General features: G+C 44.6%; 2 protein-coding genes and 1 pseudogene across 4 annotated transcripts in view; 1 reads left to right on the top strand and 2 right to left on the bottom strand.

The window, feature by feature from the left end:
* Positions 1-7,474: 7,474 nt before the first annotated feature.
* On the top strand, positions 7,475-19,383 carry Pik3ip1 (phosphoinositide-3-kinase interacting protein 1). Of its 2 annotated transcripts, XM_004843480.4 has the most exons (6): positions 7,475-7,722; positions 8,627-8,743; positions 8,814-8,933; positions 9,842-10,042; positions 10,148-10,226; positions 17,675-19,383. In XM_004843480.4, the coding sequence occupies exons 1-6, from the start codon at positions 7,653-7,655 to the stop codon at positions 17,877-17,879; spliced, it is 792 nt and encodes a 263-aa protein (XP_004843537.1). In that variant the 5' UTR covers positions 7,475-7,652; the 3' UTR covers positions 17,880-19,383. The 2 variants fall into 2 exon arrangements, with proteins under 2 accessions (XP_004843537.1, XP_021112884.1); XM_021257225.2 differs by having other exon boundaries at positions 7,496-7,722; positions 8,627-8,933.
* On the bottom strand, positions 12,656-12,823 carry LOC147821964 (U2 spliceosomal RNA; annotated as a pseudogene).
* A 1,118-nt stretch (positions 19,384-20,501) lies between the features above and the next one.
* Positions 20,502-27,418, bottom strand: part of Limk2 (LIM domain kinase 2) — a 65,713-nt gene continuing 58,796 nt past the window's right edge. For both annotated transcript variants that reach the window (XM_004843476.4, XM_004843477.4), the window contains 3 exons: positions 26,675-26,730; positions 24,990-25,147; positions 20,502-22,388 (listed from right to left, as the gene is read on the bottom strand). In XM_004843476.4, coding sequence (XP_004843533.1) covers positions 22,244-22,388; positions 24,990-25,147; positions 26,675-26,730 — 359 coding nt within the window. In that variant the 3' untranslated portion in view covers positions 20,502-22,243. The remainder of the gene's footprint in view (positions 22,389-24,989; positions 25,148-26,674; positions 26,731-27,418) is intronic.

The raw sequence follows: 27,418 nt of genomic DNA, 5'->3' as shown, positions 1-27,418 counted from the left end.
GGATTTAACACTTAGCTTATCTGACTTTCCTGGTAGCATTTAACAATGCTGACCACCTCTCCTTTCTGAAACACTCTTCATTTAGCTTCTCTGATACCATACTCTACTTATTATGGTCCAATCACCTGTCTACCACTTCTCAGCCTTCCCCAAACCTTCTTTTCCTCCTGATTTTTATCTCAGTGAATGGCACCTCCTAAGCTTCCATATCAGAAAATAAATTCCTTAGTTTCTCCTATGTACTCCTAACTTCCCCTCAATCCTCTTGTTATTTTCTTCTTCCTAGTTTGCCTCTCTCCAGCTTCATAGTTTACAAATTTGGAGCACTTTACTACATGCCGGACAGGTATGTTCTAAATGATAATAATTTTCACAATAAGCCTCTAGGGTAAATTTCATTATCACCTCCAATTTTCAGAGTAGGAAACAGAGGCATAGTTTAATAACTTGCATAAAAATCACAAAGTTACTATCAGAGCAATATTCAAACCCAGGTGGCCTGACTGAATTCTGAGTCTGGGTCATTATTCTATCTCACTTAGATCATTGTAAAAGCCTCTTTGTTAGTCCTCCAGCATTTTGTCACAACTCTGTTACTGAAACATAAATATATTTTTTGAGACAAGATCTTGCCCAAGCTTGCACTGGATTTCAAATCTTCCCACCTCAGCCTCCTGAGTGCTGGGATTACAGGTATGCACTACCCATGCCTGTTTTAAAACATGTTTGACTGTAGGCATTTTCTTGTGTAAAACTCTTCACTGGCTCCATATTGCCTTCAGGATAAAGTCTCCACTAAATATGGTATTCAGGAGCCTCCATGATCTGGTCAGGGAACATTTACTTCTTTAGTTTTATGTTTTTGGTTTCTGTTCTAATTTTATTTTTTTATGGTTCTAGGTATTTAACCGAAAGCCTTGCATCTGCTATGAATTGTTCTACCAATAAACTATACTTCCAGCACTCTGGCATCATTTTAACCATGACCCTGAATACTCCACTAGCCATAATGATAGCGTCTACGCTTCTGCATTGTTTGATGCATTATTTGGTGTCAAGAACACTAACTCCATCCCACTGTCAGATTTTACTTCTGGCAAGCCTTTTCTGGCCTAATAACCAGGGCGTATGTCCCTCTTGTAAGCTCTCACATCCCCCAGTTCAAATCCTTACTTAGCATTTTGGTGTCTGCAGTGTTATTAGCAGTCTACTAGTATGTACTCTATCACAAAATGGTAATCTTGATAACAGGGATTGTGTAGGTTTCACTTGTATTTTTTAGTACTCATCTTAATGCTTGCTTAGTAAACAGTAGACAATATTCACTGAATAAACCCGTATTTATTGTCTGAATCACATTCTTTAACATCTACTAATACAATGTCCTATACAGTTTTTATTTTCATGAGCACTAGACTGGTCTTTATTTATTATTATTATTATTTTTTGGTACCGAGGATTGAACTCAGGTCCTTGTGCTTGCGCAACAGGCGGCGAAACCACTGAGCTAAATCCCTGGCCCTATCTCTTTATTTTTTGAGAGAAGGTTTTGCTAAGTTACCCAAGCTGGGTTTGAAATTGCTATTCTTCTGCCTCAGCCTCTCAGAGTGCTAGAATTAAAGGTGTGTGCCACCATGCCTGGATCCTACAAATTCTTTTTCTTTTCCAGTACTAGGAATCAAACTCAGGACCTTGGGCTTGCCAGGCAGGTGCAGCACCACTGAGCTGAGCTAAATCCCTGGCCCTCATACGAATTCTTAATAAAAGTTAATGTTTATTCAAGGCTTAATAAATGTCAACAATCCCATAATGTTGTGTTTTTGTTTTGTTTTTGCAGTACCGGGGATTAAACCCAGGGCCTTTGCACTGAGCTATATCCCCAGTCCTTAATCTTGCTAAGTCACTAAGCTATTCAGACTAGGCTCCAATTTGTGATCCTCTTGCCTCAGCCTCCCAGAGTGCTAGAATTATGGGTGTGTGCCACTTTGTCCAGCTTTGTGCCTATTCTCTAAACTACTATAACAACAGGCTAAGAAAAGGTGGAATTACAGATGGTAAGTAACGTCCCTAAGGTCATTCTGCTGTGTTGAGACTAGAACTCAGGTCTTTCCAAAGCCTACCCTCCTAAGTGATTTATTTGATATATTGCTTCTCCTACTTTAAATCATACTGGATGATGGTAAAATTTAAAAACAACAGATCTGCCTGGCATGGTGGTGCACGCCTGTAGTCCCAGCACTCTGGAGGCTGAGGCAAAAGGATCACCATGAGTTTGAGGCCAGCCTGGGCTATATAGTGAATTTAAACCCAGCCTGAACTAAACAGTGAGTTTCTGTCTCAAAAATACAAACAGAAAAACCTCCAGCAGATCCAGCTTACTGATACTAGAGAATATCAGATCCCTCTGCAAAAGAGGTACAACTGTTGTTACTAGATGAATGCACTTTAAATTTCCATAGTGTAGCGTTACCAACTAAATAAGTTTACAAGTCTAGCATTCCCGGTAACACTGAAGACTGTATTTTCACTAATATGAAAACTACCATTTCTCCAAGGCTGGCCTCAAAGTAAAAATCTGCTCTTATTCAGGAATTTACTCTTTCCTTTATTCTTTAAAATTTGCGATGTGATTTTCCCAAGTTCTCTGTTTTTGTGGTTTTTCAGTTCCCATTGCAAAATGTCTTGTTTCTGAAAGTAGTCTGTGATCAATAAGCCTTCTTGGTTGTTTTATTGTTTACCCTTAAAAAATTCTGTTCTCAGCCAGGCATGGTGGCACAGGCCTATATCCCACCACTCTGGACACTAGGTGGAAGGATCACAAATTCAAGCCCAGACCAGGCAATTTAGCAACTTATTGAGATCCTGTCTCAAAATAAAAAATTTAGAAAAGGGCTAAGGATGTAGCTCATTGCAAAGGCCCTGGGTTCTACCCCCAGTACCAAAAAAAAAAATCTGTTTTCACCCAGCATAGTGGCACACACCTACAATCCCAGCACTCAGCAGGCTGAGGAAGGAGGATAGCAAGTTTGAGGCACCTTCTGCTACATATGGAGCTGAAAGCCTACCTGGACTACACAGTGAGATCTTGTCTCTAAAACAAAAGAAAGCAAAATTCTGTTCTCTGTATGATTCTTAGACTTTTTTTCCTCCTATAGTACTCTGGTTTTCTCCTTTATTTCAAACATTTATTAAAGAAATAAATATGGGGCTAAGTTATGGAGCTCAGTGGTAGAGCACTTGCCTAACATGCAGGAAGCCCTGAGTTTGATCTCCAACATCACAAAATAAAACTATGTGTCAAGGATACATAAAATGGAAGTTCACTGAAGGTTGTATTTGCAAAATGGCCTTGAGGTTTAGATATCTGGGATAGAATATTATTTCCTGAGCAAGCTTCATAAACTATCTCCTAAGTTTGCGATTATACCCCAAAATATCTTTCAGCACAATCTTAGTGGCTACTTCTATATCACATCATACAAAGAGAACAGCTGAAGCCAACTCATTAGATCTCACTCCAAAGATTTTTACCAACACCTTGGCCCTCTGTTGCTGACAAAAAGGATTCTTAAATCTTTTAACAGCTTTATAACTTCCTTATTAGAGCTCCCTCTCTAACATATCCTGTTATTAAAATGAACTGTCCATCTTTCTTGGGAGACTGCACAGGAGGCCATTTCCTGATTTAATAGCACAGTTTTGTTTTGGGATTAACAATCACTTAATATGAAACCAAGAGTCAACCAAGAGTCATCTCTGAAATATTTAGTAAAATATGAATATTGTATTTCACAATGTTGTCTTCAGGAATAGTGCTAGATCATACTATTACTACAGTAATATGTTTGGAGTAATTGCCATAAAATATGGCCACATTGTACCAACACATGAAACAAAATTCATATATAGATCTCAAAAGAAAAAAAAGAATAAAACATCATCAGGCATATCTCTGAACTAAACCTGATTTCCTTGAGAAAGGATGGTATTGAACCTATTAGAATATGCCTTTGAAGGGCTGAGAAACAAGACCTTTGTTCCTGAAAAAAAAAAAAATCAAATCATGCTGACAACTTAGTTAACAGGGGAGAAAAAACAGAGATCACTAAGCGGAAAAAAAAAAATCTCCTTCTGGGTTGTCTTCTGTCTTCTCTAGGTAATGCTGTTCCTGGTAAATCTGGCATTATAAAATATACTTTTGCTGTATATCAAAGTGTAATAAAGTCAGGGAAGACAGCAGTTTTTAAAACAAAAAACTTAGATTTTAACAAACGATAAGGAAGCCTTGAGCTTCTGGGGTAGAAATATTGCATGGGGACAGTAGATAATCTGAAAATGGTACAAGTGCTAGCCTGTTTTATCATAATCAGAGAGAAAAACATAATCCAGCAGAAGTATCCATTCAGAGCACAAGGAGGTGCATTTCATCAGATATAAATAATTAAGCATTCACTGCATATAAACGCAACAGAGTAGTACTGAGGGATCTTCCTTAAGGAACCCTTACTATTCTGAAATTAAAAACTATCATTTTCTCAAGCTTTATCTATGGATCTATCAAGGGTTCCTCCCCCCGCCCTTTTTTTGGGCAGTACTGGGAATCAAACTCCAGACCTTGCCCTCGTGAGGCAGGCGAGGTGCCATTGAGCTAAACCCCCATCCCCTATTCCCCTTGTTTTTTGTTTATTATTGACTTTCTGCTGGGGATTGAACCCAGGGTCCTGGACATGCTTAGCACACACTGTGAGCTCTACTCCCAGCTCTCAAACCTATATAGTTTATGTAATGAAACAAAATGCACACCATAAAATCTCTTGCAATAATGTAAAAGTAAGCATAAGTTCACAAGGAAAATTGTGCAAAGAACACTTTCCTTTCTGCCTTTTGCCTATAGAAACAGGCTATTGGATTTCTGAAAATCACATAAACTTTCTTTGACAAGTGAAATACTATCCTGTTACTTTCTCCTTAACTATTTCACTTTTTTCCCATTAACTCTTTTTTTTTTTGAGACAGGGTCTTGCTATGTAATTCAAGCTGGCCTTGAACTCGTGGCAATCCTACTGCCTCAGCCTCTTGAGTGCTGGTATTACAGGTATTCCGTTAACTTTTTTTTCCCCAGTACTGGGAATTGAACTCAGGACCTTGTCCTTGCCAGGCTGGTGCGGTGCCGCTGAGCTACATCCCCAGCCCTTCCATTAACTTTTTTGGAATTGGGGATCGAATTCAGGACCTTGTGCTTGTGAGGCAGGCACGGTACCACTGAGCTAAATCCCCAGCCCCCCTTCCATTAACTCTTAATGTTTGAGATATTTATCATCTGTTTCTCCCTCTAGAATATAAGAACCATGAGGGTGGAAATTTCAAGTATTTTTTTCACAGATATGGCCCCACTATCCAGAACTATAGTTAATGTGTAATAGGTTTTCAAAAAATTGTAAAAGTAATAAAAATATTAAAAAGACCTCTGTTAGAATAATTAAATTCTAAAAATGTGGCATGTCTGTATATGTGATGTATATGTTTGAATAAATTTACAAACCTTTGTACTTCTGTGGCATAATGCTCTGTGTAGATCAAGTTAGGAAGATAAAGGATCAAAAATTTGTGTGAGGAGGTAGGAGAGACTGATTGTAAAACAATATGGAAGGCTGAGGCGGAAGAAATGCCACAAGCATGAGGCCAGCCTTGAACTACACATCTAGATCTTGTCTCAAACAGAACAAAAACCAAATATATCTAATGGATTGAAGGAATCAAGCACTGTAAGCCAATAGTTTTAAGGAGTGAATTAAATCTGTCCTTTCATGTTTGAAATCTGGTTGTTGTAAATTCAAATCCACTTCATATAAATTGGATTCACTCTAGCTTTCTACCTTAATAAAGCTTTTAAAACTTATTTAGTAAAAAAAAAAAAAAAACTTATTTAGTAATCTTTTTTTTCCTCCCTAAATTACTGCCTGCAGGACCAAATGAAAGTCTCTCAATTCTATTTTGTAGTTTTAAAAAAAAATTTAAATTAGTTCATATTTGCAATACATTCATTGTAAGGAGTTGGTACATGTACATAACACATCTTAATTCTTTTTACATACCCTTTCCCTTCCCTCAGTCCCCCTCCCATTTCTATTTTCAGATTTGCGTGAGTCACAAGGTAGTCTTGGCAAATCTTCTACTTTACTGAGGCTGCCTGGGAATTTCAACTGTCAGCCAAATGGGAAGAGGGCCCTTCTGCCTAACTACAAAAGGCCTAAGTCATATGGATGTGGTGACATTCAATGATAGATACAAATCACTGTAAATGGATTTCCCATAGGGTGGGAATAAAAAAAGCAAAACATTTCACTTAACTTCCTTTGTATGAACTCAGAACTGGGACAAAACAGTAAACTATTACAATATCGGTAACCAAAGTTTTCAATGTTTGCATAACTTTTTTTTTTTTTCTTGAGACAGGGTCTCACTATGCAGTTCAGGCTGGCCTTGAACTATGTAGTACAGGCTGGCCTCCAACTCGCAGTGATCCTCCTGCCTCAGCCTCCCAAGTGCCACCACACCTGGCTTGTATTTTCTTTTTTTTTTTTTTTGGTACCGGGTATCGAACTCAGGTCCTAGTGCTTGCGCAGCAGGCGGTGACTGGCTTGTATTTTCAACTAAAGATACTACTTCTAAGGGCTGGGGATTTAGCTCAGTGGTTCCAAAGCCTGCCTTGAAATTCCAAGGACCCAAATTTGATCCCTGGTACCAATAAACAACCAAACAAAAGCAGCCAAGTGTAGTGGCACATGCCTATAATCTCAGCACTGATGGAGGCTGAGGCAAGAGGATAAAAATTTGAGTTTTGCCTGGGCAATTTCATTAGACTGTCTCAAAATAAAAAAGGACTGGGCCAGGGATTTAGCTCAGTGGTTCCGGCGCCTGCCTTGCAAACGCAAGGTCCCGAGTTCGATTCCTGGTATCAAAAAAAAAAAAATAAAAGTAAAATAAAATAAAAAAGGACTGGAGGTGTAGCTCGGTGGTAGAGAACCCTTGGGTTTGATCCCCAGTACCACACACAGATATATATATGCCAGTGTTCATAAACATGTATAAACTACAAAGCCCCTTCTTTTATCAATAGGCATAAAGTCACTTCCATTCCATATTCATTTGTGCAGTGTATGTGGTCTTGAATTTCTCTTGGTTGTAACCAGCATCCCCTCCCTAAAATGTTCTTTGCTTTTGTACTTATAATGCCCCACCCCCATGACCTCCCTTGACAGAATTATTCTTTCTATACTCACAGAAATGCAAACAGAAGTGATGAAAAGCCTTGAAGATGTGGCTGTGCAGGTCTCAAACCGATCCACAGCTAAGCATAACCTGAACCACTCAGCCTCTCTTCACTTGGCTGAGTTCCTCTCTAGGCCTAGGGTTAGTGATCTTGCATGGCATAGGAGGCTTAGGACCCAGGGGGCGCCTTTCAGCTGAAAAACACCTCCCGCTGCAGCAAGCTAGCTGGGAAGCTCCCAGCTCTAAAGAGAGGCTGTTTACCAGAAGAGCATAACGAGAGCAGACCCGGCTGCAAGGCTGAGGCTGGAAGGCAAAGCTGCTGCCAAAGGGAACCCCAGGTGGACACTGGTTATTCAATCACCTGCAGAACGGAGGAGAGGATGCTGTTGGCCTGGGTACAAACATTCTTTCTCAGCAACATGCTCCTAGCAGAAGCCTATGGATCTGGAGGTGAGATTACAATCTTCTTTCTGCAGCAATTTAAACTGAATGGGTAAACCCCCCTATCTCCATAGTCAGAATGGCAGGAAAATGAAGCCTTTAGCTGGTTTTTGTCGTCCAATGAAAGAACCCCCACCCCCTTCCTTGCAGGGGCTTGGAGCTCCATCTTTGCCATTAAGAACAAAGACAAGTAGTCACTTTTCTTTTTCCCCTTCCGAGTGGATGGCGGTTGGGAATTCATCGCCACTACCCCACAAATCCTGTTCTTTTTACGCCCTTCGCACGGTGTGGCCAGAGCACAGGCCCGTCTTTCCTGTCTTCCCGTGGCTTTCTTGCTGAGGGGAGTGGGAGTTTGGAATCATAGCCAGGCAGTGATGAGGTAGGTTCCCAACATTTGACGCTTTCTTGACTCTTCCTGACTCAAGGCTTCTGTAAAATTCTCCTGAAGGGAGTGTTGCCTGTTAAATTGGCAGGTGGCCGTATCCGTGGAGGAGAAACACCAGAGTTTATGTAACGTGGGTGACTTCCAGGTCTGGCTGCCCACTCCCACCATCTCCATATAGGGACCCTAGGTTTCCTCTTCGTACAAAGTGGCCACAAGTTCAAGAGTATCAATTTCTTGCACTTCTGCAGCGCTTTCTGGCTTGCTAAAAACAAAAAACGCAGCAATAGCAGCAGCAAATACTGCGCGCTGAGGGCTAGGGGCTTTTCGGGAGCTCACTCTTTTTTCACTTGGACCTCACTACAGCCCACCAGGGCAGGCAAGGCTGTCCTCCAAATAGCGGGAGCAGAGGCTGTGGGTCCCCCAGCCAACAAGGGCGGCCAGGGTAGGCCCGGGCTCCCACCCGCTCAGAGCCTTCCGTGGGTCGCTCCACTCATGGTCCGGGGCTGGGTGGGCTCCTTTTCCTCACAGGCTGCTTCTGGGACCACGGACACCTGTACCGGGAAGACCAGCCCTCGCCCGCGCCGGGCCTCCGCTGCCTCAACTGGCTGGACGCGCAGGGCGGCCTGGGGTCTGCCCTCGAGTTGGGTGAGCGTTCGCTGGGGTTGGCGGGCGGCGGCAGTCCTGGCCCCAACTTACACCTTCTTTCCCCTCTCAGGCTATGGCAACCACAACTATTGCCGGAATCCAGACCGCGACCCGCGCGGGCCCTGGTGCTACGTCAGCGGCGAGGCCGGCACCCCTGAGAAAGTGCCTTGTCAGGACGCGCGCTGCCCAGGTACCAGCCCAGGACCACTCCGGGACCCCTAAGTTGGGGTCTGACTGGGAAACTGAGGTGACACCCTCCGCGCACGTGCGGCCGACCGGAGCGGGCCGGTCCCACCCCGCCCCCGTCCCATCTGATTGGTCAGGGCTGTCTCCAGGCTGCGGGGTCTAAAGCCTATTGGCCGCGGCCGCCGCTCGGAGTGAGCTCATTCTCCTTGAGTGCAAGTAAACAACCGTGGGAGGCGAGCTGGGTCCTTCCACCGTGAGGAGTGGCTGTTGTTGTGTCAGCGTCAGCGTCAGCGTTTGTAGACCGTTTGTGGGGTGTCTCTTGTGTGCTAGACATACCCCCCTGCCCGCCATGCCCACAACAAGTTGTTTGAACTATCTGAAACGCAGAGAAATTCAGCAATTTACCAAAGGCAAAGGCAGGGTCCAGAGTTGAATCTTGGTTAGAATCCAGAAGGCAATATTGTTATTGCTTCCGAAGCAAGACAGTTCTCTAGAGTTAAATGAGATAATCAGGGTTTAACACAGAGCTTTGTATATAGCGTGCAAAATATGAGCTGCTCGAATGAATCATGGATTGTTGACTGGCGTGGAGGTGGAGGGACTCCTGAAGAAGAGGGCAACTGAGCTGGGTCTTAGAAGATAGCACGTATTTGAAGAGGTGGAGATTTGGAAGGCAAGAGAGAGACCCTTGCCTGCGATGTTGCCCTCACATTTGCCTTGGATCACATCCCGGCCATGGTGCGACCCTCTCAGGGCAGAGCTTGCCTTGGGGCAGGGTTTGGTTTCAGTGTGGGGGAGCCTTCTAAGGTGGACCTCCCACACTTTCCCCTCCTCAAACATTTGGTCCGTGTTCAACTGTGGAGTTCATTCAGGACAGTCGCTGATGCAAGCTATTTCCCACTTCATCTCTAGAGACCACTTCCCAGGCACCCCCTGCCTTCACAACAGAGCCTGAGGAGATGTCTGAAGTGCCTGGTGATGATGAGGTGCAGGTGTTTGCTCCTGCCAACACCCTGCCCGTCCGGAGTGAGGCTGCAGCTGTGCAGCCAGTTATTGGGATCAGCCAGCGGGTGCGGATGAACTCCAAGGAGAAAAAGGACCTGGGAACTCTGGGTATGGCAGCCTCACCAATGCCCTCGTTGGAATTCATCAAGAGATGTCATTTGCTCATTGTTTGAGGTGTGTGGCTAATGGGACCTTGTGTCCTTTCCTTGGCAGGATATGTGCTGGGTATTACCATGATGGTGATCATCATCGCCATTGGAGCTGGCATCATCTTGGGCTACACCTACAAGAGGTCAGTAGCTTCTCTTCTAGGCTCTCTTGGGAGGAGAAAGGAATGAAAGAGCACAAAATCAAATCAAATCTGTGGCTTTCTTATCCAGAAGGAAGTAAGATCTTGAAGGAAAATCAGCTCAAGATGTAGAGACTTGGTTCTAGTCTTTAGCTAGTGACCTTGGACAAATCTTTTTCTTTGGTGCCTTTACTCCTCAACCAAAAGCTTTATGAGGTAGGGGTTCTTGTTCTTCATTTTAAAGATGAGGCCTTTGTCAGAGAGATGACTTATCCAGTGTCACACTACCTAGGAGAGACAGAACTTGGATTAAAATCCAACTCTGTCGATAATAAATTCCTTGCTGTCTGATTCAAAATGCCTGGTATGGAAGTGAGCAGCACTGAAGAAATCAGACTGAATACTCTATGCAGGGACCTGGAAACTGAATTCCTTCTGTGAGTTATAATTTTTTTTTTTTCACTAGAAAAGGTTCTCAGCCACTGTTTTTGGATTTGGGACATAAATTTCCTCAGCCAGAAGCACTGGGGTCTCCCCTAGGGTAGAAAGAAAAAAGTGAGTTGGAGAAGAGTGTTTGCTACCCCTCACCATACATGAGTAAGTAAAAGAGGCCACCCGGGAAACTCAGGAATGTGATCTGTGGCTAGGACAGCAAGAGGAGGAATACATATTCTGAAGGATGCTATGTAGGAAAGACTTTCAAAATCAGTGATGCATGCCAGGTGTGGTGGCACATGCCTGTAATCCCATCTGCTTGGGATACTGAGGCAGGAGGGTTACAGGTTCAAGGCCAACCTGCAACTTAGTGAGACCTTGTCTCTCAAAAAAAGGGGGGATGGGGCAGGAGATGTAGCTCAGTGGCATTGCACCTGCCTGGCAAGCACAAGGTTCCTGAGTTCAATCCCTGGTACCACAAAAAAATTAATTAATTAATTAATTAAAAGGGCTCAAAAAGTATGCATGGTAAGAGTCACAGTCACTTTTTATAGCACTGGCTGACTCTAGAAAATTACTACTCTTGAGGAAAATTAGAGGATTTCACTTCCAGCGCCCTCAATCTGTGATATTTCTCTTCTGGTTTGAGAAGACTTCTTGTAATGAAAGTGATTCAGTGGCCTGTATTTTCCAGTGGTGAGAGCCATTTCTGTCCCCATAACCCCAGTTGTTCACCCAGCATTATATAAACCTAGGGCAGTGGTGGTGGACCTATGGCCTGTGCCACAGCAGGCTGTTTGTTATCATTGAAAGATCTAAAAGGTTTCCCATCACTGTCCTAGGTTGTCTATAGAGGTGTTGTAGTCAACCTCCTGTTTTTGCATTTGAGAAAGCGGAAGTAATGGGTAATAATAATCACAACAGTAGCAAACAAACCTTACATCAGACACTGCTTCAGACATTTCACATGCTGTAACCCATTTGTCACAGTCACTCTTACGAGGTAAATGCTATTATCCCAGTGTACAGATGAAGAAATAAAGATGAGAGAGTAACCACCTTGCCTGAGGTTAGACATCTGATATTTGGTGAAGAGAAATCCTACCCTGCCACTAATAGTCTATGGGACTCTGGGCAAACTGCCCCCCTCCCCCCAGGGTACTGGGGATCGAAGTCAGAACCTTGCACTTGCCAGGCAGTCGAAGCACCACTGAGCTACATCCTTGGCCCAGGGCAAACTGCTTCTGTTTTCTACTCTGGAGTATTGCTATGGGGTTAAGATACGTGACTGCTTAGCTCATAGTTGGTGGCACATAGTAAATAGTAAACAATAGCTGTTTTTCTTTTCTGTAAAATGTAGGTACTGGACTAGTGTTCACCAAGCCCATTCCTTCTCTGATTTTTTGTGATTCAGGAAGCAGAGGTCCAGAGAGGGGAAATGCTGACCCAGAAGGAATCCTGACTTTCAGACTGAGGTTGTGGTCCACAGTGGGATGGTTGACATGGCAGGTCCGGGGAAACCAGAGTTAAGAGGAGATGATGTAGTGCTCCCTCCACCCATACAATTCATAGTCAGACCCAAACAATGTTTGTTGAGTTTAGTCCTTAAAATATTTCCTCCTTCCTTAGCCACTGGACAGCATTTGGCTCTCCTCCAGTCTTGTGACAGTTTCCAGGTCATCCACCTGGAACTGACTAAATGTTCTTCATTCCAAGCTCAGTTCTGGTGCCTGATGAGGAAGCCATTCCTTTCTCTGGATTTGCTCTTCTAGGCTGTCCTATGGCTTAAATTTACTTTCTTATAAACTTAGAGGAAGACATCAAGTCCCCAGACTCCCTGTTATTAACCAGTGTACCACCCCTTTCTTTAGTAAATGTGCTTTGAGAACAGACTGTACAACAGGAAACCACATCTGGGCTAGAGAGAAGTTCTCAGATCTCAGTTCCTATCTATCCCCACAGTTAGAGAACAGTGTGTCCTGGTAAGAGCTGTAAGTTGAGTGTAGATTCAACCTTGATATCCTGTCTGTTAAATGGGAATATATTCCCCCTCTACACCCACCCATCTGAGAAACCATTAAACCATTATTACATGTATTCAGTTGAATACCAAATGATAATCACAATAGCTACACTTGATCTTAGCCAAAAGGCCGAGAAGCGATGATAATCACAATATCAACCAACATTTAATTCATGTTTTCTTAGTAAAGGCCCTACTGTATGCTCTTCTGTGATGATCTCACCTAAACCTCATTACCATCCAAAAAGTACTATTACACTATTTTACAATGACAGGATGAGGCCTAGAAGTTAAGTACCATATCCAAGCCACATAGCCAATAAAATATGTCTAAAACCTCATCAGTAGCTGGGCACAATGGTGCAGGCCTTTAATCTCAGCACTGAGGGAGGCTGAGGCGGAAGAATTTTAAGTTTGAGTTCAATTTGGAAAACTTAGACCCTGTCTCAAAAATAAAAAATTTTCAGTATCTCCAAAAAGTCCTTCAAGGTCCAGAAGCCTCTGTAAATTTGTTTTGAATTGCAAAGGATACTAGGTTTTTTGTTTGTTTGTTTGTTTTGTTTTGTTTGGTACCAGGGATCGAACTCGGGACCTTGCACTTTCAAGGCAGGTGGCAGAACCACTAAGCTAAATCCCCGGCCCTGATACTAGGGAAAATAGAAACTTTCCCCCAAATGGTGGGGTAGATATATAAAGAACCAAAAATCTAGATCTGGAACTGCTGCCAATTCTGAATGTGATACTGGACAAGTTATGTACCTTCTCTGGGCCTCAGTTTCCTCATTGGTAAAATAGGGGCAGCAAGTGACATATTACATTCCTCTCAGCTCTAATTTTTCCTAAAAGGATAATAGTACTTGGTGGTGGCTAAAGGCAGAACTGGGTTCAAGTCCCAGCTATGCCATTTTCTTGAACAAATGATTTACTCTCTCTGCATCTGCCTTCCCATCTCTGAAGTAGACATCAGAATAGATACCACATTTTGTTGTGAGGATGGAATTAAGACCATGTAGTTTGGGCATATAGTTGGTGTTCATAACCTGTAGCTGTTTTGGGAGACAAGTCCTGAGCAGCAGGGTGGCACAGCACTGTGTATGACTAGGAAATCAGCAATGTGTCAGAGTAGTAAATGAAGAAACCTGAGTTACCTGAAGGTCTGCGGTGGTTCCATAAGCCTGGGGGAAGAAGTCAGAGGCAGTGGCTACATCCATACCTGTTCTCTCCGGCCAGCCCAGCTCGTTTTTCTCACCCCGAGCAGTCAGGGTAATTATTGCAAGCTTGAATTCTGCCAAACGCCTTGAGGCTGATGAGATGGAGCTTTCCCTTGGCTAGGAATGGTGGACAGGCACCAGGCTTCCTCTCAGGGTCTTTGTCCTAGTAGTCTAGGCCAGGAAGTTCAGATGACCAGTCTGCCACTGGGCAGCTCCCTGTCCCTGTACCAGTACAATGTCTGCACTAGCTTCCAAAGGTGTTCTTATTTTCTGATAAAAAGGGGAGGGAAAGAGTAAGTCATCACTACTCCACTCCCCTGGAAGTGGAACTGAGACAGTGAATAAGCCTTTTGTTCTTTTTTGGCTGCTGTACAACAGCCTGGCTGCCTACATCCCCACCAAGGCAGGGAGTGGGGCCTGGGATGCCCAGTGGTCAGTGTAGCAGGCCTGGAAGCCACTCTCTGGCCTCCCGAGGGAGCTGGGGCAGCCATTCCATCTCCAGGACTCACAGGCAGCAATAGGCATGTGGGGTTGAGTATGTTTACAGGCTTCTAAATGGATGAGACTAGTCTTAGCATCTGCTTCCTTTACCCTTGGTTGCTCTTCCAGCCCTGCTCTGCCCCATTAGTATGAATTGATTTTTTTTCCCCCGGAAGACTTGTGTAAGATGCATCCTGACCATTATCATCAGATCAGCAGGCCACAGCCATATGCTTAGTAAAGGAGGTAACTGAAGAAAGCAGGGCTCTGGAGTCAAGACTCCAAAACCTGTTTCTTCATATATAAAATGGGTGGGATATTATTTTACAAGGTTGGAGAGATTTAAAAGATGGTGCATATAAAAAAAAGATGGTGCATATATAAAATGTGTGGCATCCAGTAGGAACAAAGATAGCTCTTCTTATTCTGGGTATGATGGAAAATCTATTTCCTGCTACCTTGGTGAGTATTCAGGAAGTTATGAGTTCTTGGCTTTCCCTGCTCCTTAAATTTTGAAATTCAGATCTTGGCAAAAGACACTTAGACACTTCCATCTCTTTTGTCAGTTGTCTTGGTTGTCTACTGGTTTGGAAGCTCCCTTACTAAAATTAAATCCAGACCTTTCAAACTTCTCCCCATATGGGCAGCCTTGAAAAATCTTGCATTTTATTTTATTGAGGTCTTGTTTACTTCTGTGTGGTAGTAGCCCATAACTGATGAACACTATCCACTTATCCTCAGGATGTGGATGGGGAGCACTTGGTCTAGATGACCCTCTCTCTTGAATATCATATACTTCCATGTCCCCCCCTGGGTGTGCTGGGAATTTTTCTGCTATGGGAGTTAATGGTGTTCAGTACAGAAGCTAATGAGAAGGATGAGGCAGGAGCCTCAGCTTGGATGTTCAGAAATTCAGTCATTTTCCCAGCTGCCCAGGATGACTCAGGAGAATGAGCTCACAAATCTGTCTCTTGTGACCTTACAATGAGAAATAGAGAATCAGAGAATATCTCATGTTAGGGATCTCACAGAGTATCAGGGGCTCTGGACATTATCATGGGCAACTCCTTATTTTACAGAAGATGAAATTAAGGCCTTTGGAGGAGCAGATTACTGAAGTCACAAATGATACTTGCCTTGGTTAGTAAGAGTTTCCTTGGAAAACCAGGTTAAGATAACATTGCTTGATGAGTCAGGTCATATTTAGGGCAAATCATAATTACTTCCTATGAGTTTTTTAATGCACCAATTTCAGTATTTTCAAAATGCTTTCACTTTCCTTATCTTATTTTGAGGCAGATGAGGAAATGAAGACTCAAAAGAGGCTCTTTGCCCAGTGTCACATAGCTAAAGCTGAGCTGGTACTACATACAACACAAGTAGAGAATTGGATAATTTTTTTTTTTTTTTTGGTACTGGGGATCGAACTCGGGGCCGTGTGCTCATGCAGCAGGAGCTGGAACCACTGAGCTAAATCCCCGGCCAGAGAACTGGATAATTTAAAGAAAGTTCTGAAGCACCTGTGTACTCTTCCTCCTCCAGCCCCTCTTCCCCTAGTTCTTTCCCTAGTCCTTGGAGGCTTCTGTCATTGTACCCATGGTTATGACCCTGATGAGGTCTGAAGCAAGCCCCTGTGTTGTTTTACCAAGTCATACATTTGCTGCTTGTTTCAGGGATTTCCTCTGGCAACTGAGCTCAAGTTGCTGGTTTCAGAAGATGCTGACCTAGGTTCTTGGATGGTGGTTCTGGTGTGCAACATGGTGGGCATTCACCGGGAGTGTCCAAGCCTAGCAGGAAGGGGCCTTCATGTGTGGTCAGAAACACTGGGTTTGAGTCCTGCCCCATCTATATTTCAGAAGATGACCCTGATCAGAGCTTCTTTGAGCAGTAGCCAGGGCTCACAGACTTAGGTTTTCACCCACCATATTCTTGGAGCATTTTTTAAACTTCTCTGGGCCATTTCCTTGTCTAAAAAGTGAGTAACTTAATTCTTGGGCTTGAGCTGAGAACAAAGGGAGATAATGTATATTAAGTCCTTAGCACGTAGTGAGCACTGTACATGAGTAGAGCAGAGTAACACCATGGTCTGATTGGGTCGCTGAACACCGTGAAATTTCAAAGGCATATATGACAACTCTGAGGTCTGATCATTCTTTTGTTCCTTTTGACCAGAGAAGCTCTCAGTCCATTTTGCCCTCTGCATTTGTTGAGGATGATTCATTTACAGTTTGGGCTCACATACTAGGGTTTTAGGATCAGAAGCCTGTCTTTCCAGGTGTGATAGCCCACATGTTTAATCCCAGCCCTCTGGAAAGCTAAGGCAGAAGAATCACAAGTTTGAGCCTAGCCTGGGCAATTTAGCAGTACCCTGACTCAAAATAAAAATTATAGCCAGGTGTGGTGGTGCATACCTGTAGGCCTAGAATTCAGGAGGCTGAGGCAGGAGGATTGCTGTGAGTTTGAGGCTACCCTGGGCTACATAATGAGTTCAAGACCAGCCCAAACTACACAGTGAGACCTTGTCTCAAAAACCAAATAAATAGGGCATGGTAGCTCATGCCTGTAATCCCAGCACTTGGGAGGCTGAGGCAGGAGGATTGTGGAGAGTTTGAGACCAGCCTGAACTACAAAGGGAGACCCTGCCTCAAAAAACAACCAAAAAAGCACAAAACAACCACAAAATCAAACCAAATAAAATAAATTTAAAAATTAAAAAGAAAGGCTTGGGAAGCTGGGTGTGATGCTGTATACCTGGGGGAGGCTGAGGAGGGAGGATTGTAAATTCAACCTCAGGCTCATCAATTTAGCAAATTAGTGAGACCCTGTCTCAGAAAGGGGTGCCCTGGACTTAATCCTTCAGTAACACACACACACACACACACACTTTCACACAGCTGTCTCATAGCACAAAGGTCAAGTCAGTTTTCAGGATAACTGTAGTTTAGGGCTGAAGCTGGAATAGCTAGTTCTCTGGGTCTCTTGGATCCCTGGGCTAAAAGAACAAAATTGTATCTTTCCTCTACATTATCTGCATTGAGCCCTACTATGCTGTGGGAGTTTCATACTGCTGTCACTCTCACTTTACAGACCTGAGGGAAGCACTCCAGTAAGTTTCAGGCATTCTGACAGAATGGAAATCTAGTACCTTGGACCTGTGTTAGTCCTGGCTCACACAGTGATTCACTGTGACCAGGGTCCCTGTCCCTTCCCTCACCGACCCCCCCCCCAGACTTCAGGGGTGCTATCTAATTGAAAAGTCATACAGAAGGCACAGACTGAATACTTCCCTCTTTTCCTTCTAGGGGGAAGGACTTGAAAGAGCAACATGACCAGAAAGTGTGTGAGAGGGAGATGCAGCGAATCACTCTGCCTTTGTCTGCCTTTACCAACCCTACCTGTGAGATCGTGGATGAGAGGACTGTTGTGGTCCACAGCAACCAGACTCCTGTGGACCTTCAGGAGGGCAGCACACCCCTCATAGGCGAGGCTGGCACCCCTGGGGCCTGAGCTCCTTCAGTCGGCAGGAGCCCATGCAAAAACTGGTGCAGGACAGCCCACCCTCCTACAGCTAGGAGGACCTACATTTTGTGTTGTGGTTAACACCCACCTCCCCACCCCCGCCTTTGATAAATCCTCATGAAAGAAGTGGGCAGCACTGTGGGCTGAGGGCTCAGTAGGATCCTATCAATGCTCCTAATGTTCCTTCTCCATCCATCCTGTGGGGCTGGATTTTGCCTGTGGATGGAGATGGTGGCACAGCTCCCATAGTGGTATTGCTGACAAGGGCTTCCAGATATTGCTTGTGTCCCTGGAATTCGACCAGGGAGACAGGGAGCTCCCTCAGGCTCCTCTGTGCTTTACTAAGGTGGCCTCAGCCTATGCCTTTCTGTTTGTTCTTCATGAGCTTGAGTGGCATATACTGTTATTCATAGTTAAGGTCAAGCAGGTCAAAAGGTAGCACTGAAAAAAATGTGTATTTAGTGTTTAAATATTAGGGCTGGAACTCCCTACTGTATAAAAGTCACAACTTTGGGCTGTGAATGGGATCTAGGCTGGGGGCTGCTGGACACGCTCCAGCTTGCTGGCAGTAATGTGCCTTGACAACCGTGGGCTGGACCTGGGCCCAGGGACTCTTCCTGTTTTGTAGGTAAAGGAAGGGAAGAATTGCACTAAACCTTCCGTTTAGGAAGAGAGTAGAGAAGGATCTACTCCTGCCTTAGGCCTCAGGGACAGAGGTGGACCTGGGGTGCCACAGACCATCTCTCTCCTGGGGTGGGTGGTGACCTCTCTCCATTTTGCACAGGTAAGAGAGGAACCAGTTAACCCATGGGGTTTATACACTGTGGGGTTCATTGAGCTGATTCTAGGTTAACTTGCATGAGCTCAGAGGCAAGATAATAAAGCACTTCAGGACTTGCCCCTGCAGTGTACCCTACTTGCAAGTGACCCTGTGGTTTCCAGCCCAGCACCTTCCTATGAGGCAGTGGGGCTGATGTCATAACCCCTAACTTGTAAAACAATCATAGAACCATTGGAAAGGGCCTTTGGGTTCAAACCTTTTGGACACAGGAACCCAGAGGTAAAATGACTTGCCCAAGGTCACAGAACAAGCCAGAAGGGAGGCCTCAGCTTCCTGACCGAGCAGTTCGTCCTCTACAGCACTTGAAGTTTAGCAGGCCCTCTAGGCCCTGATGTCACATTTGGAGGCCTCGGCAATGTTCCCCAGCCAGAGATTCCTTGTCAAGAGTCCTTCCACTGCCCAGTGTGGAGAGGGCATAAGTGGAGCCCATTCTGTTCAGGAGGGTGCTCCCTACAGCCATTTGCTGAGGGGACCTAGGCCTCAAAGGGTCCCTTGGTGTTAGTGACTCTGGAGAAGAGAACATTACTGGTTTCTACTTTTCTATAAACATTTCTCTGTATACATGTTTTATATACCTCATTCTGACATCTGTGTATAAAGTACGGGAAATTGCTGTGCATTTGACTTACATAAAAACAAAACACATCTCCATGTTACCATGTTTTTGTGGGGTACCAAGAACACTCCGCCCATACCCTGGGAAGCTCTGGGTTATCTCTGTCAATACCTGTGCAGTGAGCTCTGGCCTTCTCTTTGCTCATCTTGGCTGTATAAATGGAAGGCAGTAGTAGAATGGTTGGAAACTGCAGCCTCTGCATTCTGATTGTTGTCATCACCAGGAATCTTTGAGGTTGATGCTGCAGGAAGGATGGGTATCCCAAGAAAGGAGTTGGTCACTACAAGTCCTTTCCCCTTCAGCAGGCTTTCTGAGATAGAGGGAGTTAAAATGAATATTCAGATAGCCCTTGTCAGTAGCTGAAGACAAGGGGTGGTGGTGGTGATGCTGTAGCACCCAGAGGAGGGACAGATAAACAGAAGGGGAGGGGTCGTTGGGCTTCCTGGAGCAGCCTGTGGCTGAGGAAGGTCCCCATGGGTGATTCCTAGGGCACTAGAAGGAAAGCTACCAATGGGAGCATTTCTTAAAACTTTTAGCAGGACTCAGTCAACAAGCTGAAGGTATACCAGAGTGACTGCTGCCCATGTCCAGATACTGCTGTATAGTTCTGGTGCAGTGGGTACCTCAGACCATGTTTTCTCAGGAACCAGATTCTACCCTTAAGTTAGAGTCTTCAAGCTTTGTGAGTACTTGGGAAAATTTACCTTTGGGTTTATGGATTTATACTGTGCCCAGGAACTCCCACCAACCAGATAGCATCATCTTGCTCAATGTTAGTCCTCCAGAGTACCCTCCATGTACAGAAACAAGAAACAGGAATTGTCTTCTCAAACACTTCCTACACATAGGGTGGGATGACTTGCATTTGTTTTTCACCATTAGGAAGGTGGCAGGCACCCCTGTGGAGAGAACGCCAGATTACCCAGTCTGTGGAAGCGTTCATATGTTACAGATGAGTGGAGGCCTCCTGAGGATTTGCCCACAGGTGGGAGCCAGGCGCAGTAACTTTATGGGGCTGAGATGAGGTCCCAGAACTGGACCACAGAAAGGGCTGCCTCAGATGGGATGTGCATGTTCTCTGAACAGGCTGAAGACTGCATAAGGACAGGGAGTTAGATAGATACGTGAGGCAGCAGCCTGCAGAACTTCCACATTTATATTCTCAAGTCACTTTTATTAGACCCCAAGTCAGTTTTTCACTCTCAGTATTGTCAGTTATGTTAACTGCTTAATTTATTTAGTCTAAATAAATTTTACTTAGTCTGTTCAATGGCCGAGCTCACTTGCTGGGGATAGCTGAAGCACAACCAGCCACAAGATGCTGAACCATACTGTTACTGAGAGTCCACGATTCAACCCTACAGCAAGCTTGCAACTCCACACATAAGTACAGTCTACATAGCAAGCAAATTCTGGCCAGAGATGACATCCCATCCCACAACTCATCTATGTACAATAGTTCACATATCACCCAATAGATATAACAAGATAATATTAACAGCAACCATTCTCCTGGATCACCCGCCTCCCCCCCATACAACCACCACACATTGCATTTATATACCCCAAACCCATTCCCGATTTTGTTAAATATGTTGCAAGCTCACACTTATGAGGAGGCAAATCTCATGCTGTACAGTCCCTGGAAGTCTGGCAGTCAAGGCAGAGGGTGTCCCCAGGGCTTTCCAGTGCCCATGGCCCTGGAATATGGCTCAGGAAGTAGTAGCCAGGAGCTATGAGCTGGGCCAGCCAACAAAGGAAGGTAGAGAATAGAAGCCAGATGGCCCAGCTCAGGGGGCTGTCTCCCTTACCATTTCAACTCTGGGACTCAGCAACCACCTCTTCCCAATCTAAACTGCTGTCCAGACCAGCCAGGCTGAGGCTGAGCAGTGGCTGCCAAAAGGATGAGGTCAAGGGATTGCAGAAACTCTCTTCTCCTTCCTCAGACTCTGGACCTGTGACAAGCCACACTGTGCTCCAGATCCCATCTATCTCTAGGCAAATGTCAGGCTTCTGACTGAGGAGACCACCAGGGTATGAGTGACAGCATCGAGACAATATGGGCTTTCTATAGGGTACAGCCTTTTTTCCCAACTTCCAGCCCCTTACTGTGCTATGACGGCTTGTTGAGACAAAGAGGATATCGCTCAGAAGTTCTCAGCCAGTCTCCAGTAGTATAGTTTGAGAATATGTGATGCAAGGTCCCCCTTCACATTGATGTAGTCCCTGGACTGGCTAAAGCCACCCACTAGCAAGTGAACAGAAACCAGCCCTTTTCTGACTCCTGGCCAGTTCCACTATACACTGACTAAAGGACTCTTCAAAATCTACTCCCTTACTCTGCTCCAGGGAGGGGAGGACTTGGAGTGGAAGAGGGGAACATCACTGTCATTTTGCACCCTTCAAGTGCCACCCGCCACCTGGCTACCAGTCTTTTTGTTCATACACCCACTTGAAGTCCTTTTGCACCAGCTGAACCAGAGACTTCAGAGCCCACAGGGAGGTTCACCCTGGAATCCTGCTCAGCAGGTCTAGGTCATATTTAGTGTTAAGCAAGAGCCTCCAAGGATCCACAACCAGGGAGTTCCCAAGTGGTCCCAAGTAACAGATTCTTCCTAGCCCAGCATCCAGGCTTTTTTTTTTTTTTTTTTTTTAAATCTTCTTCACAGCTTTCAGGCGAGTGTTGGATTTTCAGACAGCAACCAGGCCCCAAAACCTGTGGAGATATGTTTCCCTGGTGCTGCGCCCGCTCGCCTCCTGAGGAGGTAGTAGAGATGGCTTGTTCTGCCTTTAAACAAGCCACCAATCCACAGGAAAACTTGATGGCCCTGGGATGGGGCGCAGAGGGGGCAATGCTGGCTGTAGAATGTCCCCCTGCAGGGGGCTGGGCCAGGGTTAGGGGGGTGAGTCCCGGGTCAGGCCATACTGCACGATCACAGTGTGGTCCAGTTCTTCCAGCTCTGCAGGCAGTGGGATGCCTAGCTCTCCCAGGTACAAAGAGAGAGCCTCAAAGGAGTCCTCCAATTTTGAGAATGTTGGTCTGGAAGGAAAAGGGATGGATCAGAGACAAGGGGAACGTGAGCATGTCCATGGGGTGACATGGAAGGAATCCAGTCCTGTGGCTCAGCCACTTCCCAGGCAAACCCTTTAACCCCGGGGCAAACCCACTTGTGCCTCTGTGAGAAATGGGCTCAGGATAATATTACTGTTACTTCACAGTATAGAGGCAAAGATCAAAGATAGCTCTGTAAGAAGCCTGGCCTGGCTGGAGGTAATAGTTTAAAAAAGATGTAGCTGGGTGTGGTTGTGTATGCCTGTAATCCCAGCACTTGGGAGGCAGAGGCAGGATTACCTGGAGTTTGATGCTTGCTTGGACTACATAGTGAGTTCAAGGCTAGCCTGAGCGACATAGCGAGATCTTGTCTCAAAAAAAAAGGCCAAGAGAAGAGTCCCTCCCACACTGTAGAGAAAATGTAATTATCAAAGGTGGAATTGGGCTTTGTATTTTTTTTTTTTGGTACCAGGGGTCGAACTCAGGTCCTTGCGCTTGCAAGGGAGGTGGCGGAACTACTGAGCTAAACCCCGAGCCCTGGCCTTTGTATTTATCTGAGAAAACTTATTTTTTCGGTGCTGGGGATTGCATGCCAGCCCTAGCACCTAAGTGCTGTTTTAAAGACCTTTTCCAGTTCTGAGATTTGCTGTTTCCACACCAATGGATCTGCTCAGGAAAGAGCATTTCACAGACTAAGTTCTTCCCAAAGAGAAAAATACAAAAACCCAAACACCAGTCTCCTAGTGCCATAGAAATGGCTTGACTGCCCTGGACATTTCAGGATTATTCCTTTTCCTCCTCATTCTTGCTTAAATGTCATGCCATCTTGGTGAGGTCTGACTGTGGTATTTAAAATTACAAGGATTTCCAGAGATCTACTTGAGAGGTGAAATTTGCTGGTGAGAGAATCTTTATCTTGTTCTTTTACAGCCCAGAATACCGCAGTCCTTCAATAACACCAATTGAAGAGCTTAAGGAAAAACTGAAACTATATGAAACTATACAGTATCTATTTGCTAATATGCTGCTGCCCTTTTTGGCTCCCCTGCGCCTTTTTTTTTCTTTTGTTCTGAGACAGGGTCTCGCTGTGTAATTCAGGCTGGTCTTCAATTATGTAGCCCAGGCTAGCCTCGAACTCATGGCGATTCTTCTGCTTCCGCCTCCTAAGTGCTGGATTTACAAGTGTGCCCCACCATGCTTGGCCCTTCCCCCCGCCCCCTTAATCTCTTTTCAGTCATTTAAATATCAGTGTACATTCAACAACTTATAGTTAATGCCTATTATGTGCTAGGTGCTGTTTTAAGTGCTTGGGTTATAACAATGAATAAAATAATGGTGCCTGACCTTGTGGAATTTGGATTCTAACAAGGAGAGTTGGAGTTTGAGCACTTGCCTACTAAGGAGAGTTCATAAACAATAGAATAAACTATGTTGAATATTAGAAGGTGACAAATGCTATGGAAAAAAGCAGAGGATTGTTTAGGGCGTGTGTGTGTGTGTGTGTGTGTGTGTGTATATTTTTTTTTGGGGGGGGTAGTGTTGGGGATCAAACTCAGGGCCTTAGCCACGCTAGGCAAGTGCTCTACCACTGGGCTATATTTCCTGCCTCAGTGCTGTGATTTCTCTCTCTTTTGTTGAGGCAGATTCTCACTATGTAGTTCAGGCTGGGCTCAAACTCATGAAGATCCTCTTGCCTCTCAGCCTCTTGAGTGCTGGGATTACAGGCACGTGCCATCACACGTGACTTAGCCTTGTGATTTCTGATAGCAGAAAAAACACACAAAAAATTCTAGTTCTCTAATGTATAAACTGGAAAATATGAGAGATGCCTTTTATGGTATAATGAAAGAAGAATAATAAAGGCAATTTAAAGCATTTTAAAGAGAAATGAGCTAAATGCATAAAGTTGCTCACTGTAGCTAATACCTTCTAGAAAAACCTGAATGTATCTGCATTATGTAGATTATAATATGTTCAAAGCCTCTTAAAAGAATTTCATGTTGTCAATAAAATGATAAAGACAAAGACTAGGTAGTAAAATGGAAAATGCAGGGCAAAATATGAAACGTTTATTTATTATGAAAAAAGTATGTCTTGTACTTGCCTTGCAAATCAAGTTGGCAAAGAGAATAAACTATATTGAATATTGGAAGGTGACATATATGCTAGCTAAGTGTTCTTCTACTGAGCTACATCCTCACCCCAAATTTTCTTCTTCTTTTTGAGACAAGATCTCACTATGTAGTTCAGGCTGACCTAAACCTCATGGCAATCTTACTGCCTCAGCCTCCTGAGTGCTGGGATTACAGGTGTGTGCCACCATGCCTGGCCCCAAATTTTCTTCTTTTAAACTTTATTTTAATGGGTATGTGTCTGTGTCTTACCCAGTTCACTTGCTACTATGCCTTCATTTCCCTCGCCCTCAAACCTGACATATCAGAGTTGTCAGGTAGCTTCAGTGTCTGATACTACATTCTTGAGCTCCAGGCTTCTGCTATCCTTATGCCTAGGAAGAGCTCATGGATGGCTTAATGCTGGGGCAAGCATCCCAGGACCCTGTGAGCTGAGAGAAAGGGGTGAGATACTAACCTGCTCTCAGGCTCCAGTTTGCAGCAGATAGCGGCTAGGGGGAAGAAGGCTGGGGGGCAGTCTGTGGGGACAAATTTCTCCCAGAAGAGCTTCACGTTGAGGCCAAAATCCAGTGTGCGGGGCAGGCAATCGGGATCTGCATACACTTGTCCAATGATCTATAAGTGAGAGGATGGCTGGTCAGGAAGGACTACAGGGGCCACAGATACATGGCAGGGGAAAGGGATGCTGGTGTGTGGACAGAAGGATGTTGTTATGGCTTACATCTAAAATGTCTCCCCAAAGTTCTCGTGTTTGGAGGTGGGGCCTGGTTGGAGAAAGCAGGTCACTGGGTGCATAATTTGGAAGGGTGTATTCTCATCTTTGGCTCTTCCCTTTTCTCTCTGTTTCTTGGACACCATGAGGTGAGTAGCTTTCCTCCACCAGGCCCCTCCACCATGTTGTTTCTGCCTTGGAGCCTGCTGACCATGGACTGAATCCACTCAAACTGTGAGTCAAAATAAACATCTTCTCCTTTAAGTTGCAGGTGTTGGGTATTTTGTTCCAGAGACAGAAAAACTGACTAATACAGATGTGCAGAAGAGGGAGTGGTAAAAACCTAGATTAGATAGATAGCTGTCCCTTACCCCTATCTTTCCAAATCTTGCTAACCCAGACATCTCTTGATTGAGAGTTTGGTTAGTGAGGAGGGTTTAGAAGAGGCCTCATGGCAGGGAGAAAGTGGGCAAAAAAAGAATTAAGATGTGTTACGCACATATACCAACTCCCTACATGAATATAATCATTATGCATTGCAAATATGTACTAATAGAAATAAAAATTAAAAAAAAGAAGAGGGTTCACTTCAGCAGAAGCACCATGTTCTAACTGATATTTGTAGGCTGGCAGCTTCCACTCTTCCTACCCTATCCTGCCTATGGCCTTATCATCTCTCAGAGTCAAGACTTTGAGGCAAGGTCTTGGATTTGATTCATGTCTAAACACTGGCACTTGCTTAATGCTCTGTATATATTAGCTGCTCAATTTATATCTATTAAAGGAAACGAAAGTTTTATCATTATTCTAACAATTCCTTATCTTTCTTCTCTCCCACTTACAAATTTGTTTTGGGGAATTACAGAAGCATTTGAATGTATGTGTTCAGCTGAAGGCTTTGAGACAGATACACCGAGCAATGCTGCCATGTGACTGCTAAGCTACTAAAGGCAGGCATCTTTCCATTTCTTCCTCTGTACCTCAGGGTACCTAGCATGGGCCCAGAACTTCCTGGAATGGTTATTCCAGTTGCCAGATTTAGGGTGGGGGCACCACCAGGGCCTGTGAAGGGAGAACAGGAGGAAGTAGGAAGGGTTAATTTGGTCTAAGAGTTAAATGGACAGTACTATGCCTTTCCTACTGAAGCTCTAAGTCTCACCTGCTTCTTACTGACCAAGTGACTGAGAGCTAGCCACTGCTCCTTTCTGAGTCTGATTTTTTTTTTTCTGATTCATTATCTGAAAAAAACTTGCTCAATTGTTTTTATGGAACCAGTGAGGCTCAAATGTGGCATATCTTATAAATGGTAAAATACTGCACTTGTGTTAATTTTATGGCAAGTTATTCTTTCCTAGGAGGAGCCCACATCTGAGGCAGGGCCAAGCTGGTAGGGCTGCTGTCTCAGGAGCAGCCTTGGTGCTAGGGCTCACCTCACAGAGAACGATCCCAAAAGAGAAGACATCCACAGTCTCATCGTAGCTCTTTCCTTAGGGAACAAAGAAGAGCAGGCTGTTAAATTTACACACCTTATCTGCTCTGCACTGCTCTAGGGTCAAGCCAAGCCACAGCCAGGAACCAGCACTAGAGTAGGTCCTGTAGGGATGCCCCAAAGGCTGATCAGAATGGGCTCTATTTGAAAATCACCTCAAGCCAGGTGTGGGGCACAAGCCTATAATCCCAGCACTTGGGAGGTAGAGGCAGAAGGATTGCCATGAGTTCAAGGCCAGCCTGGGTTACACAATGAGTTCAAGGCCAGCCTGAACTACATAGTGAGACCTTATCTCAAAAAAAAAAAGGAAACTCATCTCTCCTCAGCTCTGGATGGCCTGCCTCAGAGGAACTAGATGCAACTGCATGGTACAGTAGAAAAAAACTGCACATACAGGTTCATCCAGGCTCTGTCATTATCCAGCTATCCGCTTTTGAGCAAGCCAATGAATTTCCCTGGGCCTTACACTCTGAAAAGGCTTGTATCACATCACTTCTAAGGCCTCACAACTCTGCTTTTCAAAAATGCCAGCCAGCATAGCTGGTCTGAGCATTATCCTCTAGGGGGCAGCACTCCTCAGCTCTCAGCCTGGAGAGGGAAAAGGCACAGTGGTGGTGAACCTATGGCACTTGTGCCACAGCAGGCTGTTTGTTATCATTGAAAGCTCTAAAAGGTTCGCCATCAC

This window comes from Heterocephalus glaber, unplaced genomic scaffold (assembly GCF_053883595.1).
Source record: "Heterocephalus glaber isolate CG9 unplaced genomic scaffold, H.glaber_assembly_v1.0 deba00001687, whole genome shotgun sequence".
NCBI lineage: Eukaryota > Metazoa > Chordata > Mammalia > Rodentia > Bathyergidae > Heterocephalus > Heterocephalus glaber.
Note: the sequence above shows the minus strand (reverse complement) of the source record. Positions and strands in the feature narration are given on the sequence as shown.

Bases quoted from the DNA above. Each gene is read 5' to 3' on its own strand.
- Pik3ip1 (XM_021257225.2), top strand. The intron at 8,934-9,841 runs GTACCAGCCCAG...CTTCATCTCTAG, and splicing joins TCAGGACGCGCGCTGCCCAG to AGACCACTTCCCAGGCACCC. The intron at 10,227-17,674 runs GTCAGTAGCTTC...TTTTCCTTCTAG, and splicing joins TTGGGCTACACCTACAAGAG to GGGGAAGGACTTGAAAGAGC.